General features: G+C 45.1%; 1 protein-coding gene across 2 annotated transcripts in view; it reads right to left on the reverse strand.

Moving 5' to 3' along the window:
- NEURL1 (neuralized E3 ubiquitin protein ligase 1) overlaps window positions 1–20,012 on the reverse strand; it is a 162,670-nt gene that overhangs the window by 121,880 nt on the left and 20,778 nt on the right. Inside the window, exon 2 of one of the 2 annotated variants that reach the window (XM_086616743.1) lies at window positions 16,377–16,389. The exons of the other annotated variant lie outside the window; for it this stretch is intronic. Within the exon in view, the coding sequence (XP_086472869.1) occupies window positions 16,377–16,389 (13 nt within the window). The remainder of the gene's footprint in view (window positions 1–16,376; window positions 16,390–20,012) is intronic. 2 annotated transcript variants of the gene reach the window in all.

Below are 20,012 nucleotides of genomic sequence, written 5' to 3' on the forward strand. Positions count from 1 at the left end.
ACAACTTTAGCAAACGCTCCCCAGTATACCCACAGTACTGGCATCAGCCGTATTTCCAGAGGACTTCTGTATCTCTCAGGCAATGCAACAGCTGTTAGATATGGCACTGCTGAGCTTTATTATTACATGGCAGCAGTGCTCTGTGCTGAACTTGGGTGATCAAGAAGAGGTCACGAAAGCTTGCACGGGTTGGGAAAAGAGAGAAACCTGCAAGTGTTGTCAGCAGGGACCAGAGAAGGAGAGCATCCCAAAGGAGCAGGGATGATTAATGAGTTACAAGCGCAGCTGAATACAGCAGCCAACAAGACCTGGGGACAGCACGCAGCACTCCACATTTATTTTCTTTAGAGATTCCCCACACAGTTTTCGAGGCTTTTAACATTCATTAGCCTATCTAGAACTGGCACCAAATTTCCTGGGCTTTGTGCAAACCTGTTGCAGCTGGTCAGGAGTCTGTGATAACGCCCACATCGAGACTCTGTCTGCGGATACAGCATATACCCAGAGGAAAGAGGGTACCCCTGCACTTGCAATTCACACTTATACCCTAGATGCCCTGTAGTCACAGTACAACGCTTTCTGCACATCAATGCAACAGTTATCCAGATGTCCAAAGAAAGTATGTTCTGTCTTCTTTTACCTCTGCCCTTTCCTTCCTGTGCATTCAGCCTGGCTGTCTCATGGTTAAATGTGAGTACTGAAGAATAGCTGAACAACTGCATGACTGTATATTAGCTCCACTGCAGAGAGCACACTATCCATACTGCATCTCACTGTGTGCTCCTCTCCTACCACTCAATGAGCTCGTTAGGTAAACATAAAACAAGAGTACACATAATAATTTTTCTTCTGCTTTATGAACTCCAACCAGTTTAAATACAATTGCAGTGACTGCAATTATTCTTCTGTTATACTGTGCTGGTCTGTCCCAGCATAGGAATTAAACAATTAATGACTGAACAAATGAAGCTAGTCCTAGCCAGGGAATAAACACCACCTGGGTACTGGTCAAAACCACAGTATTTGTGCACCTAAAACATGTGTTCCTGCCTTAAACGTGTTGTGATGATGCAGCTCCCACTCCCTTTCAGCAGAGGACCAAGAGCTCAGAGCCTCTGAGAGTTGTGTCTCCAGTCACTCCCTTGGCCATCCAACTTAAGTACCTACAACATTTAAGATTCCTGGACAGAGCAAGCAATGCATTTCACTTGGGATCTCAAAATCTGCATGCTATGGTCCAATTTCCATCTTGTTTGTGCAAAAATCAAACCAAGATGACTCCCCAGAAGTCGGTAGCATTTTAGCCAGGCATCAGAGTCAGGCACTCACTGAGCAAAGAGGTTTCAGGAAAAGTAGACAGCCCAGGACGATGCCACTGCCCCACTGCTGGGCTTAGACAAGACAGCATCATGCAAGCGATTCTCCAGGTCACAGCAAGAGAGGAAAGGCAGGGATTGTGATAGGCTGTATAAAAGCAAGGTGCAGGGCAGCTCCCCAACAATCCGTATTTCAGCAAGCAGAAGCAGCAACACCCATTTCTCCCCCACGGTGGGCAGCACTGCACTGGGCTGATGCCAGGTGCTTTGGGACCAACCTGCTCCAGCTCTGCTCCGACCTCCGCAACCTCCTCATCAACTCCATCAGCTCCAACGAGTTGACAAGATCCCTTACAGCAGCACAACACAAAACTCATGGAGTTTGCATAAAGAGAACGCCAGGATGCCCAGCTCTGCATTGGAGGTGGGATTTGAATGCCTATGACGATCTCAAAGATAGTGACACATCCAAGTACAGTTTTGTGGAGAAGTATCAAGCATTTCTACAACTGAGGAAGCACTTGAGAGGACAAGCAGTGATGCATGCAAGCATCCATTTTGTGAATGAAAATACCTCCTCTTTGTGTATTTTCAATTTCCTTTCCAGCATACAGTAATGGAGAGAACGAGGATGGAGAGCACAGCAGGCATGAGGAAGCCTGAAACCCTAGCAAGTAGGCAGCATCAAATATTTAAGAGGGTACCTTCTGGATTGAGAGGCAGGAAATCTGCCTGCAACCTTGACCTGCATGGGATGCCGATACACAGACTGTATCTTCTACTAAATAACAGGAAGCCAAGTACATGGGTATCTGCAGGATAGGAGCTTCATATATAATACTGAACAGCCTTTGTTTGTTGAAGGTGGGTGTGCTGGTTTTGGCTGGGATAATTTCCTTCACAGTAGCTAGTATGGGACTGTGTTTTGGATTTGTGCTGGAAACAGTATTGATAACACAGGGATGTTAGTTACTGCTGAGCAGTTCTTACACAGAGTCCAGGCCTTTTCTGCTTCTCACCCCACCCCACCAGCGAGGCGGCTGGGGGTGCACAAGAAGTTGGGAGGAGACACAGCCGGGACAGCTGACCTCAACTGACCAAAGGGATGTTCTATACCGTATAACGTCATGCTCAGCATATAAAGCTGGGGGAAGAAGGAAGGAAGGGGTGGGACATTGAGAGTGATGACATTTGTCTTCCCAAGTAACCATTACGCGTGACAGCCCTGCTTTTCTGGAGATGGCTGAACACCTGCCTGCTGATGGGACACAGTGCATTAATTCCTTGTTTCGCTTTGCTTGCACGTGCAGCTTTTGCTTTACCTATTAAATTGCCTTTATCTCAACCCACGAGTTTTTTCACTTTTACTGTTCCGATTCCCCCATCCCACTGGGAGGGAGTGAGCAAGCGGCTGCATGGGGCTCAGTTGCCAGCTGGGGATAAACCATGACAGTGGGAAGGAAGTGATTCTTTATGTGAGGCTTCACCAGTCTCATGATAGTTTCAGTGCGACAAAAAAATTTTCTTTCTTTTGGCAGAGGAGATATAAACCCCAAAGATACTTGAGCAGGACAGGTGCTTCAGCTTTCCTGTAGGAAAGATGATGACAACCAGGGAACCTGCACGGCCTGACTCTGTGTACCCTGCACTTGGGGGATGCTGCATACCCTATCTGGGGTGCTGCTGCTGTGCGTCCCCTCCAGAAGTGGTACTACACTTGGGAAGAATACAAAATGAAATATTTTTCCAAATAAGTGAAATCTACTGAGGCTTCTAATGAAAGAAGATCTGGAAATCTGTTAAACTGATAAAAATGATGAAATAGCTCATAATACCTTATTATCTTCTGCCAAAAAAAAACAAAATATGACTTCTTATGCTACTGGAAAAAAAAAGGAAAAAAGCTTGTAATAGCACTCCAATAGTCAGTGTCACAGATAACACCACTGCACTCGAGAAAAGTCATCCAATCGCAGGCTTCACAATGAAAATATGCCCTGAAGGGTAATAGCAATTGTGCTTGCTAGAATCATAAAATCTGTCAGCTAAAACCATCGTATGATAAACTAGAAATAAAAGCATTATTCAGGCAAAGCCGTGTTCATTTGCTACCCTGTTTATGCAATACGGCTCCTGGTTTGCACTGGGCCACTTTAAAAGCGGCCGTCCAGCCACGGCCCTACAGTTCACACGGCAGCTATGCCAACTCCTTCCCATTCACTTACGGTTGGGTTGAAAAACCATCGGTCATGATGTTTACATGGCTCGGCCCATTAATATGAAGGAGGCAGCATGCTGCACAGATCCCTAATACACCATCTAACGAGCTGTACAGCATCCGGCCCTCACGGTTATATGCTCAATTCTTGATAACAACACAGCTCCCCCAATACTCTGGAAAGCAACGCCAAAACACACCCTCTCCTGTGGACGCAGTAGTATTTTGAAGGGCTAGGAGCCTTGAAAGGACTCTGATGGAAGAAGGCTGGAAACAATATTAAAAGCATTCAACCCTTCCCACCCCATATTGAAGACCCATGCCACAAACTGTACTCTGACTGGGGAATGCTTATACTCTTCACACCCCAGCAACACCATATTTAAGAGATCCTCAAAAGGTGTTCATTATTTATCCAGTCGCTAACCACATTGACTCTTCATAGGGAGAGCAAAACATCATGGTCAGAAATATATTTTGCTCTCCTGGACCCGAACAGGGCACTCGTTCCTGGGTACCTGGATCCAGCAGAGCAGGGAACATGCAACACAGCTCCATTGAGCACAAGACCAGCCTTGCAACTGAAATCTTGTGCACCAGCAAGACAGAGCTTACAGACAGTAACATGCAAAGCTGCATCCTAACCCGAGCAGCTGCAAAACAGTATCTGATTCAGTTCAGATTCGCCTCCTGAAGGCCCCAGGGCTCCTAGGAGATAACACGTCTCACGGAAAGGTAATGCTATGGAGCTCCGCTCTGCACGTCCATGCGTTGCTTACTCCCTGAGCACTAGAAATATGGTAGATATCACACTCAGTATCATGCTCTGAGAATGTATCCTCACTGCCGCGTTGGCTGTTTTCTAGTTGGAGTTGCTTTTCTGAAGTCACTTTTACATACCAAAAACATTTTTTTGTGTATGATTCAGAAACATGCTATAGTAATAGAGGGGAGACAGAGAGTCTGCCCAGCTCTGTTCAGTTTTATCTCTACCAGCTGCTGTACGAAGCACAAGCAATTCGGGAATTATGGCAAAAACATTTTTCTAAACGGTCCTATGGTCTATTGAGAGGGACGGAAGTTTATTACCATCAATGACTCACTCCCTGCTAAAGTTTTTTCCTGGACGAACTGTGTTCTGCGCTATTATGTTCCAGTAACAATAAATTAATAATAGGCGAGGGAATTCATAGTTCGCCTCACAAAAATGTAACCAAAGCAAGGAAAATATGGAATATGCTATAGAGATTAAGTGAAATATTTCATTCCTCCCTCTCCGATGTGCAAGAGTTATAGTCCTTCATAACAAATTTCAGTCTGTCTTTGACACAAGACGTGCATAAATACGAAGTATTGAAAAGGAACTGCGTTTACACCAAATGTAACCTAAAACACTTTTTTCCTGTCAGTTCCTGCCATTAAGTGCAGAAAATTTGCTTTCTCCCAACACAGCCGAAAAGTCAGAAGAGATTGTAGGATACCTGGGATCAATTCCTGACTCTACTGATCTTCTTTTATGATTCCTTGACAGATCGTTTCACCTCTCTCTGCCTCTTCCCCAACCTGTAAGCTAGGAACAGCACTTTCAGCTCAGCAGAAAGCTGTGAGTACAGCTTCTGTTAATGATTTTTGGGGCCACATTTAGCTATAGGGAGGCAGGAAATGCCATCTTAAACCCATCTGCACCAATTAATCAGATTTTTGTCTGGAGTAAGAAGTTGACTTGAGCTTTGTGTTAAAATAACAGGTTCATTCTCTTGGTTCCTCTGTCACTGGCTGTCTTTGAATTTTGTGCTATACAATAGGATTTCTGCACCATCATGCTACAAATTTTTTGTTGTTTTTTTTTTTTTTTTTTAACTCTACAGCAATGTGGGGACCTCTGCAAAGTATCTCCCAATCAGTAAAAATAAAAGCTACATTAACACCTGGCTTATACTGGAAACCACAGGGTTTCATACTGCACTCATAGATTCATAGATTCATAGATTTCTAGGTTGGAAAAGACCTTAGAGATCTTCCATTCACAGAGGGGAAAAAAAAAGAAAGAAAAGCATTTATCATCTAGAAAAGATACTTTCAGCTTCATGCCCATCCACATCTGAGTTGATCAAAACATGGCTTCCCCTAAAACTAGCTTACTCCTAAACTCCAATAGCATTTTGTCTCTTCTATCCACATTGTTCATCTGTCTTATGATCCGTTCCTACCAGCATCCTAAGAGTACCCCAATGTAGTCACGAGCGTGTGGACGCCCTACCACTCTTCTTGAAACAGTCCTGGGGGCATCAGTCTTACAGACTGCAGCTGAAAGAATATCTCCCACTCAGCCTGTGCAGGAAGAGGTATTCACTGCTGTCAAGGTATGACACAGACACAGCCTATTTACAGGAACAATCAAGATTCAACAAAGTAACTTCAAAATATGCCAGATGTCAAGCTCTGTGTTTACAGAGAGAGTAGAGCAATCTGAAGGCATCTGTAATTATTGCTCGCTCTGGGAGTGGGCGTTTTAAAGGGAAAGGTGGGTGGAAAGGGGGAATAAACTCTTGTGGTTCTGGCTGTCAATTAAGAGCGAGTGTTAGTAATGGAAAGATTAAAAAAGGAGCAAACTTACAAAAGCTCATCCCGCCCATCTGAGTAAGCAGGCAAAAACAAAGAGCTCGGCTGCTGCAAAACGGTGTGTGACCACGCAGTCTGAACGGGGCCAGGGAGCTCCCAAAAACACCCCAAAGCCCCCATCCCCAGAGCCAGGAGGGCTCCTGCGTTGCTCCATCCTTCAAGCACAGAACACAAGCCAATTGCAGCAATTCTGACAAAACTCACTGATTCAACAAGTGCCAAACAGACAGAGTGTCTCAGGTGAGCTCTGGCTCCCCCCATCATTAATTCATTCAGGAAGAAATCTTGGAGTGGCAATGTGGCTGAAACCCTGGGCAGGCAGCTGCAGCACTCACAGTAACACCTCGAGATCCCCTAGTTCTTCTGGGTCTTCTCCTGTTCCCAACATGTGAACTTGGAGTCATTCTCTTGTAGCAGGTATAATACAAATATGCTCTTAAATGCTTTATTAAATAGGGAAGGATGGCTTAACTCAATCCAGAATTTATAAAGCACCTCGAGCAGGAATAAAAGTTATTATAGTGACTCCTTAAAAAAAAAAACCATCATGTGAAAAGGAAATATTTCTCCACGGCAATGCAGATTTCCATTGTCTTAGAATCATCATTAGGACATGAAAATGGTCTGTGAGACATTTCTGATGGCATGGAAATAATTTAGACAGTGCTTAAAACTCCATTTATGGAAATTTGGTTAGAAGACTATGAAATGATAAATATCTACCTAAAGAAGCAAATTTACCTTCCAAATTTAGGAACAAATTTAATAAAGGCAGCTGCATTAAAACCAAGCTTATTGATACTGCAAAACCTCTCAGGAGGACACAGAATTTGTCTGGGATCTGAACTTGTCATTAGTGCTTTACTGAACAAATACAATAAAAAAAGGCTCTTTCAGTGATGACCGCATATCCAAGTATGATCATTTTCTAAGTGTACTTAGCATCTGCCATACAGTATTAGCATGCAATGCAATTCCAACAAAGAGAACAAATAAAGGTATTTTAACAGTGGAAGACTGTTATGGAAGAAAGAGTGCTCTCACCAGCAGCAGCTGAGCAAAAGAAGGCTCTTATACCACTAGTGAAGGGAGAAAGATAGCATTAGAGGAGAGTGTAAATAAATAGTTCAGCATAAAGGACAATAATTTAATTTAAAAGCCATATACAGATATGAAATGTGCATTTAATTTTTTTTTTCTGCTTTTCTCAAAGGTAAATAGTGACTAGACCTCAAACACACAGAACATGCCAAGGTTTAAGCAGAGCCCAGCTCACCAAACCCTCATTCCCAGCACTCCTTCAGCAGGAGCTCAGACAACTCATTCCCCCTTTTGCCGAGGATGGAGGATGTCGTTTCAGACCACGGAAAGTTGTAAATTTGAAAGGTTTACAAGTTTGCACCATTAGCAAGTTACTGAAAATTGGATGCTGGTGGAGAAAAAGAGAGCATATTAAGGACAATATAATGTGCAAAAAAGGTCATTCTGTGCTCCTTTGTGCAGGATCAAAATCACAGTGAGCAGCAGGATGAGGACAGCTATGGTGAGGAGAAGGAGGGAGGGCAGCAACAGGGAGGTGCTGGGCAGGTCCACAGCCATCCAGCCAGTGCACCAGCCTGTTCAGGGCCATGACATGAGGATCCCTCATCAAAGGTGGCACTTGCCCACAAGTACCTGAACAGCAAGGGACCACAGCTCTTCCTGGAAGAGAAATGCTTTTTTGCTTTCCTTCTATATGCCCTATAGAAGGAAAGCAGAAAAGCACAACTATGGAAGTTATATCAGAAAGTTTGACCTCACGCAAATTTTTCATTCTTTTGCATTTCATCTTTCCGGGCCCCGTTCACATCACAACCTGCTCTTACAAACTGGTGCAACCAAGAGGCAGAGAGCAGGACAAAGTCTGTCCCATTGTGCTTCGTCAAACACGTCCATCACCTCCACAGCTCCCCAGGCACAGCCCTGCGATGCATCGCAAGACCAGCCTGACCCCCCGAGCCCCACCGGGGTGGGAGAGCCCCAAAGCTGCCACATTACAGCAGTGACTGTTATTCCTAATAAGGGAACTTGTTGCGAACTCCCCTCAAGCTGCCTTGTTCTGGCTGGTTTATGTTAGGGAGACAAGACTAAACAGACCTTCATATTTTCAGAATTAACCACTAAAAATGAAAAATTGGTTGTTTGTTTCCAGCGCGCAGATGAAGGAGAATCCTGCAGCCAACGGCCTCTCTTGGAAACTGTGCCACAGTGAACTCAACACCAGGTTATCTCCTTTTTCTTAAGAGTCTTTGGGACAGATTCAGGGAGGAGTAAATGTATGGAAGCCCCATGTCACACTTTGGTGCAACTACACCATCTCCTTCTAGTTTCTCCCGATATGGACCAGGCTTTATATGTGGCCCACAGCACTTTTTTTATCGTAATTCCCCCATTATTTTTGCTAGTGTGAAAGTCAGATTTATTTTTTTTTTTAAGCTTATCTATTAAATGTCAGATCAGGGGAAGTTTCACTGCTTTGCAGCAAACTTACACCACATAGCCTGTATCTTTTAACTGCTGTCATGAATGTAAACAGGAGCAGGACATTTCATTTCCGTTCTTGTTATTTAAACTGTTTCAGTTGTCTTTCTAACAATCAAGGACTGCTATTTAGTGCAGTAAAGCTTGAATTATGTATTTTGGGCTCCACTCCTTGAACAGATGCAGCCTTATTCTATCTGTCCCCTAAGCCACGTGGAAGCTGTGTGACCACTTTGTGCAGTGCTGAGCTCAACCTAATATTACCACCTCTCAGCAGAGCTTATTTACTCAGGTTTAGCCTAGGTAAACTGAATTCATCTCTGCCTGACACATGGACATATGCTCGCATCCCAGCTGGCAGTATCTGGCTATCGCCTGGTTAACCCTTTCTTTGCTTTTCCCATCCCTGCACAGCCACAGGCTGTTTACTCAAACATGATAAACAAGATAGGCCTCAATGTGGCAAAGAAATACAGAAAACAAAGATAAATACTGCCCAGGATGTGACATTCATTCAGCAACAGAATTTCAATATATTGCTTGTCGAAGAAAGAGCGAGAGAGACAGAAGAGACACAAGGGAAGGTCGTAAAAGTCAACAAGGGCACAAACTCCATTGTTCAACACTTAAAGGAAACCTATCCCCAGCTCCTCTTGTGTAAATCAAGACTAAGTCCCATCAATCCCATGAATACATTCTGCCCCATAATTAAGAAGCCTTGTTCTTCTCAAAACACAGTGCAGTGGGCTGCCAGCTCCCTACTCCACATGGGAAACGCTGGGACTACAGCAGACAAAGGCTTTGAGCAACCTGATCTAGTGGAAGGTGTCCCTGCTCATGGCAGAGACATTGGAACTAGATGATCTTTAAGGTCCCTTCCAACCCATTCTGTGATTCTATTACTGTTGCAGCCAGAAAAGCAAGAACACGTCCCAGCTAAGGACCGATTTCACTGTTACTGATGTTCAGGTAGCACAACCGCTAGCCTGTGTTACTGCTGGCTTCCTGGAAATCCAGATGGAAGTCACCAGACCAGTAGAAAGCAATTAAAAATAGCGTGGAGGAGCTGAGCAGTGGCAACGCCTGGCTACAGGCAGGAGAGGCATCAAGAGAGCTCAGAAAGAACCATACTCCTTATCAGCCTTCTTCCACATCCCCAAGTCCAGCAGTGTTTTCAAAGCACACACCAGGATGCCTCATTTCTGGTTGTGTTTATTTGAACTGCACATGTAAATACCTTATTAGAGAAACAAATGGTCTTTTGATCACAACTCGCCTCTTCTGCATTCCCAAGCCCATGGTACAGACACACGGTGATGTGGACAATGCAGGTACGGCTGCGAGCACAGCTACTCACCTGGCTGCAAACCAGGCCTCTGCGCTGCCAAATTAAAAGCAGAAATGCAGATGGGAAAGATGCCTTTCCCCTTTAGCCACATATCTATCTAGCACCGAAGGGGTCTGGCTGACACAGTAGCACAGATGCAATAGAAGAAACCCATTTTAACCTCAACTGAGCTCTTCCCAGGAGACTCCCCACGCAGCTCTGGCTGTGCACAGTCACATGTTCCCACAAACTCTTCCCCTTTGTAGTCAGCACTTCTAATCTGGTCAGGAATTAAGAAAACTATTGAAAAACTTCAATTTGCTGTTCTTAACACTTAGCTTCAAGAGAGACAACAACAACAACAAAAAAAACTCCACAGGCTTGAAAGGAGATAACAGCAAGTGCACAAGCACAAGGCAGAGGCTGGGATTATCCATCTCGGCCAGGAGCTCACTTTCTCCTCTGAATTATGCTTGTGTGACGCAGGGTCTAATCTAAATGGAGAAATTTGTGTAGATAGGTGCTTGCTTTTACCAGAATTAAATTTTAAAGATCAGATGCTGCTCTTCGTGGAAGTCTAGAGCAGCACCACTGAGGGATGGCATTCCAGTTTACATCCGTACCTCACAGCAGCATCTGGTCCAGTTAAGTGTCAGAACCTCAAATCCAAAACAAGGTTACATGTAAAACATGGTGTGGTGGGGTTTTTTGCTGCTGCGCAATCTCCACAAAGTACATCAACAGTTAATTCAAATAACACTATGCTGACTCAGTCCTCTCAAGTACTAAGTTCTGGAACATCTGAACTTAATCAAAACTTGATTAAAATATAGGTATACGGTCTCAAACCATAGGGTGAATGTCAGGCTAATTTCAGATGACTTGTCTTAGGTTGATGAGTACCAATTGAATTTTGTGTTTGTCAGCTCAGACAGTGAAAGTGCAATCCCTTGAAGAGATGCTAACTGCTTCTACAAGTAGTTTTGGAGTAGCCCTCAGCAAGCACAGAGGAATGCCTCCATCGCTGAGCTGTTTCCTATTGGGGAGGCAAAACTCCATCTCCCTCACTTTACAAGCACAAGCAGGTCTCATTAATTCAACTAAACCAGGCAAATTCACACAGAATACAAGGTGGAAGAAGCTGAGTGCCTATGCACAGAGATTGGTATGTGGGTATCTGTGTGTGCATGCACACTGCCAAAGCCTGCCAGATCCTGCTGTGAGCGCTACTCCTAATTTACTATTACCTTTTCCCCTCCTCAGTTTTACAAACCATTGTTTAATCAGAGAAGCAGTTGGAGGGCATTTTACTTCTGTAACAACACCTCAAAAAAAAGAAATATCTCTAAAATGGTTACACCAAAAAGGGGAAATGTGTATGCACTAAAATTACCCGTGGAGCTCTTACATCCACAGCCTCTTAAGAGGCAATAAAGTTGCAGCTGCAGGAACAGGTTGTTGATGCTAAATGCCTCAATTACACTGCAGATGAGCCAAACATCCTCAGTCTTTCGGGGCAGCAAACATCACCTTGCGCCCTTCGTGGTGCCTGTCCCGAGGGTCCCCGGTCCCGTGCGGAGGGGTGTCAGTGGGGCTCAGCTGTAAATCACAGCTCGACAAAAGGCTCCGGCCGCCCCGGCTGTGCGCAGCAACAGTGACAGCTGGCGGACACGGGGGGAAGGCCCCACACATCCTCATCCTCCTCTGCTTAGTCTGAATCAAAACCCTTACGCCCTGGAGAGGAGCCACAGAACACACCCTGCGTGCACAGGGTCCTGCGCCCTTTGAGCAGAAAGCGCCCAGGACTGAGCCCCCCCCAGCCCACGGCACCTGCAGCCCTCACCATTTATCACCAGGGCTGTACGCTCTCCCTCTGATGAGATTTTTGGGTGGGTACACTCTTACACAGCACCCATCAGGCACTTCAAAGAGTTATTGTATCTGCTCTCATAGGACCCCATCCGCAGTACTGCATTCAGCTCTGGAGTCCCCAACACAAGAAGGACATGGAGCTGTTGGAGCGGGTCCAGAGGAGGGCCACAAAGATGATCTGAGGGCTGAAGCACCTTTCCTATGCAGACAGGAGGAGAGAGTTGCAGTTGTTCAGCCTGGAGAAGAGAAGGCTCTGAGATCTTCTAACAGCCTTCCAGTACTTAAAGGGGGGGCTACAAGAAAGCTGGAGAGGGACTTTTTACAAGGGCATGTAGTGATAGGACAAAGGGCAACGGATTTAAACTGAAAGAGGGGAGATTTTGATTAAAGGAAGAAATTCTTTACTCAGAGTGGTGAAACACTGGAACAGGTTGCCCAGAGAAGTTGTGGATGCCCCATCCCTGGAAGTGTTCAATGCCAGGTTGGATGAAGCCTTGAGCAACCTGATTTGGCAGAAGGTGTCCCTGCCCATAACAGGGTGGTTGGAACTAGATGGTCTTTAAGGTCCCTTCCAACCCAAACCGTTCTATGATTAGCATCACCAGGGCATGATTTACTGCCTCACAGTTTGCTTGCTGCCCCCTCCCACTGCCTGCAGCAGTCACCTGCATTTACACACCTTCTTTCTGTGGGGAAGGAAACAGGCTGTTGAAGGCACAAAGTCGGGCTCTTCAGAGGTACTGGCAATGGCCTTATACTATAGAGGAGAAAGTGAGTGACAACTGGGGGGGAGGCCTGTCGATCGTCACACCAAGAAAGCCACCAGCAGTGTGGGACAGATGTCCCAAGGTTTGGAAAAACCCACAAGGCAATGAGCACTTTTGGGTGCAGTCAGGCTAGGGACCAGCAGGGCCACCCCAAGATGCTGAAGTGGAGTTTAAAACCTGGTGGTGCTGCTTCTTGAGGGGAGAAAATAGCTTTCTGAAACTGTCCATTGTCTTCTCTCTCACACCAAGCAGGGAACAGACTGTACTTTTTGCTTCTGATTCACAAATATTAAATCCCCTCTTCCCACTATTGGTGACTCATGAAAGTGACTCATTCACCTCCAGATAGTTTTATTTCCCCCACATTTGAAATTTAAAAAAATAAAAATCCCCCACATTGGTCTCTCGGATAAAAAAAACCCACACACGCACAAATTACACCCCAGCCTTTTATCCTATTCATCACCCTTTGCTTACAACACAGATGAAAAGAGAGTTCATCTCAGACGCCAGACACTAACTCACTCCTCAGGCTGGTCTACAGAGCCAGCAGGGTGGCAGCACGGGAGGAATCCTGCCCCGGCTGGAACCACGGTGCTCTCCCCACTAGAGGCTGCTGAAGCAAAAGCAACTCGAAGCTCTGCTCCGGGCAGGGGATCTGGGCTTCCCAGCTCACCCACAGGCAACACCGCAGCCCTAGAATTAAAATGAGGAAAATGGGGGGCGGGGGGGGGGGGGGGGGGGGTAGGGGAAGAACAACAACAACAAAAAAAAGATTGTTTTGCAGGTTGGTTTGGGAAGGGGGGGATTGAGGGGTTTGGAGGTTTGTTGGTTTGGGTGGGTTTTTTTGGTTTGTTTTGGGTTTTTTTTGTGGTGAGGGGTTTGTTTGTTTGTTTTTTAATTACAAGAGAGGCTTTGCATTGAGCCACAGATTAATCAGAACTAGAGCCCAACCAGGCAGTTCGGTGACAGAGAGTGGGAAGAGGGCACTGACACCCTTGTACCTGTACAGGTGTGTGGGAGGAGAGGGGGAAAAGATGCTGGTGTTGTCCCTCAGGAGGTTAGGATGTTTTCCGCTCCACAAAGCGCCTTCATTGCCCCATTGACACGAAGGGCAGAGAAAGGGGTTCAAGCTGAAAGCACTGAAGGCAAAGCAAGATGGCTGGGCAAGAGCTCAGGGAAAAGGAGAGCAACATTGAACCCTTGTGATGATCCCAAGAGGATCAACATCTGAAGACGCGGTCTTCCCAGCTGTCTGTCTGTTGAGGCTGGGAACACACAAGAGCATGAGAGGAGGTGCCACACCACTTTCCACAGCAACAACAGTCAAGAAGGCTTCTCGTAAGAGAGTAACAGGACATGCTAAAGGTAGGGCAGCACGTATCAACCTCCTTGCATAGTAGTGCTCTTCTGCCACAGATCTCAGAGGTTTTCACCCCATTAACCAGGAAAACCCAACTCCCTGCAAGGCTAGCATTGGTCCCTCGACTACACCCCATCACTGAGCACTCAAGGTGGAGAATTACTGTACCAGGGACCAGGCCACAGGATCAGAACTCCTTCAGGCCCAAATCTATTAATTTTTCTACTAGGGCAGAATTGTTCCTGGACTGAATTTATTACCCAAGAGCTGAATCAGTAAGTCTGATGTTACAAGGTCTGTGACTTCTATAGCACAGTGATGTCTCGAAAGTTTACCTGCTAATCACATCAAGTCTTCCCCTTTTATTTCATCCTTGCTTTATCCAATGAAAACTTTAAATGAGTTTTCCTCACATTTGCACCCACCAAATACAGTAAAAAGATATCTACTTATTTAGTCTTTGCTAGGCAAAGCTACTCATATTCAACTCTTTTAATCTTTGCTCTTAAAAACATTACTTTCAGAACAATTGATAACCATATACTTACTTTTTTTCTTAATTTCTTCCTAGTCTTTCCAGTAACCAGGTGCCCAGAATTGACGCAAGACACTAAATGCAGTCAATTGTGAAAGATCATCAAATCGTTGTGCAAAATATAAAGGATGTGCCAAGGTCTCAAGCCATGTGTCAGAGAGCTGAAACTGTTGTGAGATATTGAACACGAGAAAGCAGGGTGCATGTCACTAAACCATTGCATGCACCAGCTTGTCAAGTCAGCCTTTGTGCCTTCATCCTCCTCTCCAGAGTCACACATCCAGCTCTCCTTAACATAAAACATTTGTGCAAAGTGAGAAGAGGATCTATTTTTTTTGAGGACCAGCATGCCCTCAGGGGATGATTCTCTTGAACGTTTATCATTGTTAGTTAAGAGAACAAAAAGTTTAAAAAAAAAGAAATTACCCTTCCTGCAGCTGAGAGGTAAAGCAACTGATTCTTATACTTAGGGGAATCGGAGAGATACCTCATAGCTAGAGACAGCTGTAAAATTGCCACCTCTCAGTATCCTTAGCAAAGCAATTCTTCAGGTCACACATCACACCGAAGACAAACAGGAGCCACAACCCCAGACACAAAGCTCCAGCACAATTATGCCATTCCAATTCTCTCACTCAAGAATCTCATTTCACTGCTAAGTGGAAAAACTCGACACCCTCAGGGCTAAAATCAACCACTGCTATTTCCCAAGCATAGGTTACACTTGGGGTTTTATTATTCCAACCCCTTTTTAAGTCGTAGATCTCCCCTCCAGTCAAGCATCAGATTGCCAAATATCAACAAGCTTATGTTTACTTATACTCTTGCACTGTGATAAGTGTTGAATGGATAAGTCTTTATGCAATAAGGGAGAGATTAAAAAAAAAAAAGATAATGTTTCCAGCAACACACATCTCTGATGAGTAACAGCTCAGGAGGTGGGGGGGGGGCGGGCAGCAGGAAATCTATTTCCTCACTTAATAGCAGCTACTGCTTTCTTTGGTATCCGAGATTTAGACACTGATTTTTATCACCCAAAACAGTGTGAGTTATTAGCAGAGTTGGTACAGTTGGTACCCAACACTCGGCCAGTTGGCACCCCAGGAAAACCCAAGAGCTAGGTCCAAACTTGGAGGCTGAGCCTCGTCTCTGCTTGCAAACTTGGATGAAGTCCCTGTTGAAGAGACAATATAGCAGCAGGCATCAGCAGAGAAGCTCCAAGCAAACTTACACACAGGAATCAACCATCAGAGAGACTTAGTGAGGTTCATCCTGCATTACCATATGAAAGTACAAACCTCATCCCAGGGCGTGGGGAAAGAGGAAGAACAACGTAATACTGAAATGTCATTAAAACTGATCAGCTGCTTTCCTCTCCATGAGTTTGAGTAGTAAGTCTGAGATACTCATGATTTCTGATTTAACAAAGACATAAGAAGTCTGTGATACAGTTAGTTACTACCTTTTAGATACACAGGCTCCAAAAGAGCTGCCAGAGAGCATTATTTTTAATGCACTCTCACACAGGAACTGAGTTTCCAAGGAAGCTGCCAAATCTAGCAAAGGCTTGCACTTTCCCTTTCCAATACGTTCTTAGAAAGCTGGAAATAACATTACGTTACTTAAGTGGCCATTTCAATTTAGTTTTGCTTTAAAAACAACAATCAAAATGAAAGACGAATGAAGCTGAACTTCTGGGCAATTAAAACTGTTTCTTTTGACATAGACCTAACTGAAGCTTGACAGGCAAGTTACACAGATCTACAGGAGACTGTTTTAAGAAAAGTGCGTTTTCTCCAAGGCAGAACCTCCACATCTCCTACTGCACCAGAGAACGTGGACCATAATCCTAGATGGGGCTTCTGCCTTACCATAAGATAAACTCCAACAACACTGGTTATTACTCACTTTGAAAGACAAAGCCTGTTCCCATCGAAGTAAATGAGAGCAAGGTTAGCCTCTATGTTCTTCTATTCTTTGTCCTTAGAAGCATTATTTAAATGAAAATATGTCTGACAATTCGTCTGGGTTATAGATTAGGAACTGCACACTTGCAGTTAAAAGCAGAGCTCAAAGCTAAAAGCTTTGTTGCTCAAAGCAGATCTCTCCTGAGCTAGTCACACAAGAACACCAGCATCTGTCCAAGGCAGGAAGATGTAGGGTACTTTGGCTGCAGCCAGAAGTGGCAAATGCAAAGCAAACATGCCAGTGGAAGGCAGCAGCTCCCAGCAGCCACCACATAGCTGAGGGGAGCCAGGTCTCAGAGCTTTAACACCCACCTCTGCCATGCAGATCTGCTAGGCAGGCAGCCTTCTCATCCCTCTGCCTTCAGACTGGAGGAGAAGAGAAGGGTGTGAGATGGCATTAATATGCAGATTGGAGGAGATGACTCAGCAGCCCATTCCAGTTAATTCCAATTAACTCCACCCAAAGCAAAATAATTCCAATCTTTTAATGCCATAAGGTGTGCCTGGGGAAGTACAGGAAGGCACAGCAGCGAACCTGCCATTTCCCACCTGGTCAGATGCAAGCCTTTTCATTCAGCACTTGATGTTTAGCCGAGTTTATCACCTATCTCTGGCTCCTCTTGGTCATTAAATGAGAAAAACACACAACCCATACTGCTGCCCAGGGCTACAGAGGTCTCTTAACACTAGCAAATGCTATTAATGTGGTAAAGGAGAAACAGATTGCCTGGGCTGCTATTTCGCTCTTCCCTGAGAGTGTGAGAGAAGCAATCCGTCTGTTAAATGTGGGAAGGAAGCTGCTGTTCTCCATACAGCGGGTCAAATGCATCAAGTACAAAGGTCTGGGACATAGAAATAGAGTATTTTAAACAGACCCAAAGGGGTGTAGGTGTGTGCTGGTCCCTTGCACGGGCCTGAACGTCACCCAATGACATCTGCACATCTGACAAATGGCAGAAAGGAACCTTCTGTGCTATTGCATTCTTCTCTTCAAGATAGATACTATCACTACATTAGTAAAGCTAGAGCTGAACTGTCACAGCTCTTTTATTATTATTTACCAAAACGGTTATCAGCCAGATTTGTACTATTAAATTCCTGTATCATAGAATTACACTGATACACAGGAAATGCAGTACTATGGAAGTGCTGTTCTTCCTCACCTCGGTTTTGCTTCTCTATTTCACAAGGCTGCTTCTGTGCTGGCTGCCCTGCAGGAGACTACAGAAGTCAGGTTGTACCTGGGGGTCTCACCCTGCAGGCGTGGGGGGCTGCTGGCTCTCACAGCACTGCTCTCCTCAACCACCTCTCATCCTTTTATACCGACTTATTTTTTTGAACCTAAATAATTCAATGCAGAATGTAAGGTGTTTGGTTTTTTAATGTTTATTTTTTTCCAGCAGCCATTTTATTTCCTACAACAGCTGACACACACTAGTCCTTTGAGCTGACTTAATGAAGAAATCACTCTCATTTCCTTTGCAGAATACTAATATGGTCTTTGGAAGCAAGTTCCTTGACTGGAGCTTATAGGGGCGGCACTATCAGGCTTCTGTAGCGAGATGATGAAGAGGCCAAAGTACCATGTCTTGCAAGAGGCCCGGTCTTCCACAAACCGAGCGGTGTTGCCTGGCCTCGGTGCAAGACCGGAGATTGGTTCCTGGGGTGCAGATACACAGATGGAAGCAGCGCGACAAGGCTGCCTCGTTGGCTTCATCTGCTGAATTCGTGATGCGCAGCTGGACTCTCGATTCAGAAAAAAGTGAAAATCACAGTCCTGGGAAACTGGCCTCGATGAGGTTGCAAGGGACAGCCTGGCAAATCGGTGCACATACAGCCATCTCTAGGAACGTCCTGCTTGCCCAGGACTGTCATAGAGAGTAGAAGAGGTGTCAGGAGGAGGAGAATCTCCCCTAAATTGCACAAAAGCTCATCAAAGACCACCAAATCAAGCCAACAAGCTGGTCAAATGATAATCCACACCCTGAGTTCAAACATGCCTTCAGTCTTGAGTACAGTCCCTCCAATGAAGTTTAATTTTCAGCAAAGCCACATGAGACAATCCCTCCACGAGGATGATTTGTCTTCTATCCCTGGCCAGACCATCCTGTCCCATCCCTTGCCTCAGGACACATGGCCTGGCACAGCCAGCCCATACAGGGAGCTGACCCAGCTGGAAACTAATCTTTTGAAATAAGAGGTGGGAAGAAGAGGCATTGCTTTTTGGCCAAAAGAGATGGATTCTCTCATGTGGCCACCAGTGGTGGGAGAGGAAACAGGGACCTGAAGTAGATCCAACACTGATCAGCTCAAACCTCCTTTGGACTCACACTGAGTCACTAATCTGGGTCTAAATGGCAGCAGCAGGAACCAAGAACTGCTGGATCTTCCCTGCTGCTCAGTTCTGGTTAGAATTAGACCATAACAACAGTCATGCAACTCCACGTCTCTCCTTCCTTTGTCCCTACGCATAAGCTCTGTGAGGCAGAGAGAGGTGAAACGCCTTGGTATCTGTGTGGGAGAGCTGGGAACATCAAGTAGAGGGATTTATCTCCACTAAGCCCTGCTGTGACTAGCAGACCATGCTGTCTTATATTAACAAGCAGATTCCTGCAGTGTTCAGATTCTGTCCTCCTGCAGGGATTGCTGCAAAGGAGACAACAGGGAGAGAAAGCACCTCACGCTCTTTAGGGCTGCCCCACCACCACGCACACATCCAAATCAAGAGTGAGAAACAGTGAGCCAGTTCCTGCTCCCCCTCACTTCGCCTGATTGCAATGGTCCTGGTTTCCTCAGAAAACCAGGTAAAAGCAGCAAGGAAACTGCCCAGGACCTCACTTTTCTTACAGTAGAGGCACAGCCATTAGCCAAAAGGACTGGTTCATTTCATATTTATTCCCAGCCACTGGGGATTTCCTGAGGTTAGATGTTGGTTAATCGAGCCATAGAGCAGCCATTCGGCACCTGCCCCACAAAGTTTAAAAGCTGTCTTAAAAAAAAAAAATACTTCTCTTTTCTTCTCCCTTTCTGGCACATCACCACACACATGAAAGCCAAAGAAGAGGCTTCGGTTCTTTCGGTTCTTTGCAGTTTGCCTCCCATGTTAAGTAGTATCCCACCCTGACCCAGCGAGAAAGCTTAAAGGCCACAGCATAAGATCCTTATTACGTTGATCTAGGGTAACCTGTATGGAATACAGCACAAGTCTAATGATCTAACTGCAAGAGATTTTTATTTTTTAAAAGGACAATTCAGTGCATCCGTTCAGCTAAACAGAAAGCCCCGTGTCATAATAAAGCTGTCATGATGTTCTGGAAATATGGTCTCACTGGAAGAACACATCATAATTTTACATCCAGCTATTTAAGAAGATGAGGCCAAGCCCTGAGTGACAGACACTTTGATGAAACAACACATGAATTAAAAATAATTATCCGAGAAAAACAGTAAAACAGAACTAATCATCGAGGCCCCCATGTTGTACTGTGAGCAGTGACATTTGCAT

The sequence above is a fragment of the Tauraco erythrolophus genome, chromosome 9, assembly GCF_009769465.1.
Source record: "Tauraco erythrolophus isolate bTauEry1 chromosome 9, bTauEry1.pri, whole genome shotgun sequence".
NCBI classification, from domain to species: domain Eukaryota; kingdom Metazoa; phylum Chordata; class Aves; order Musophagiformes; family Musophagidae; genus Tauraco; species Tauraco erythrolophus.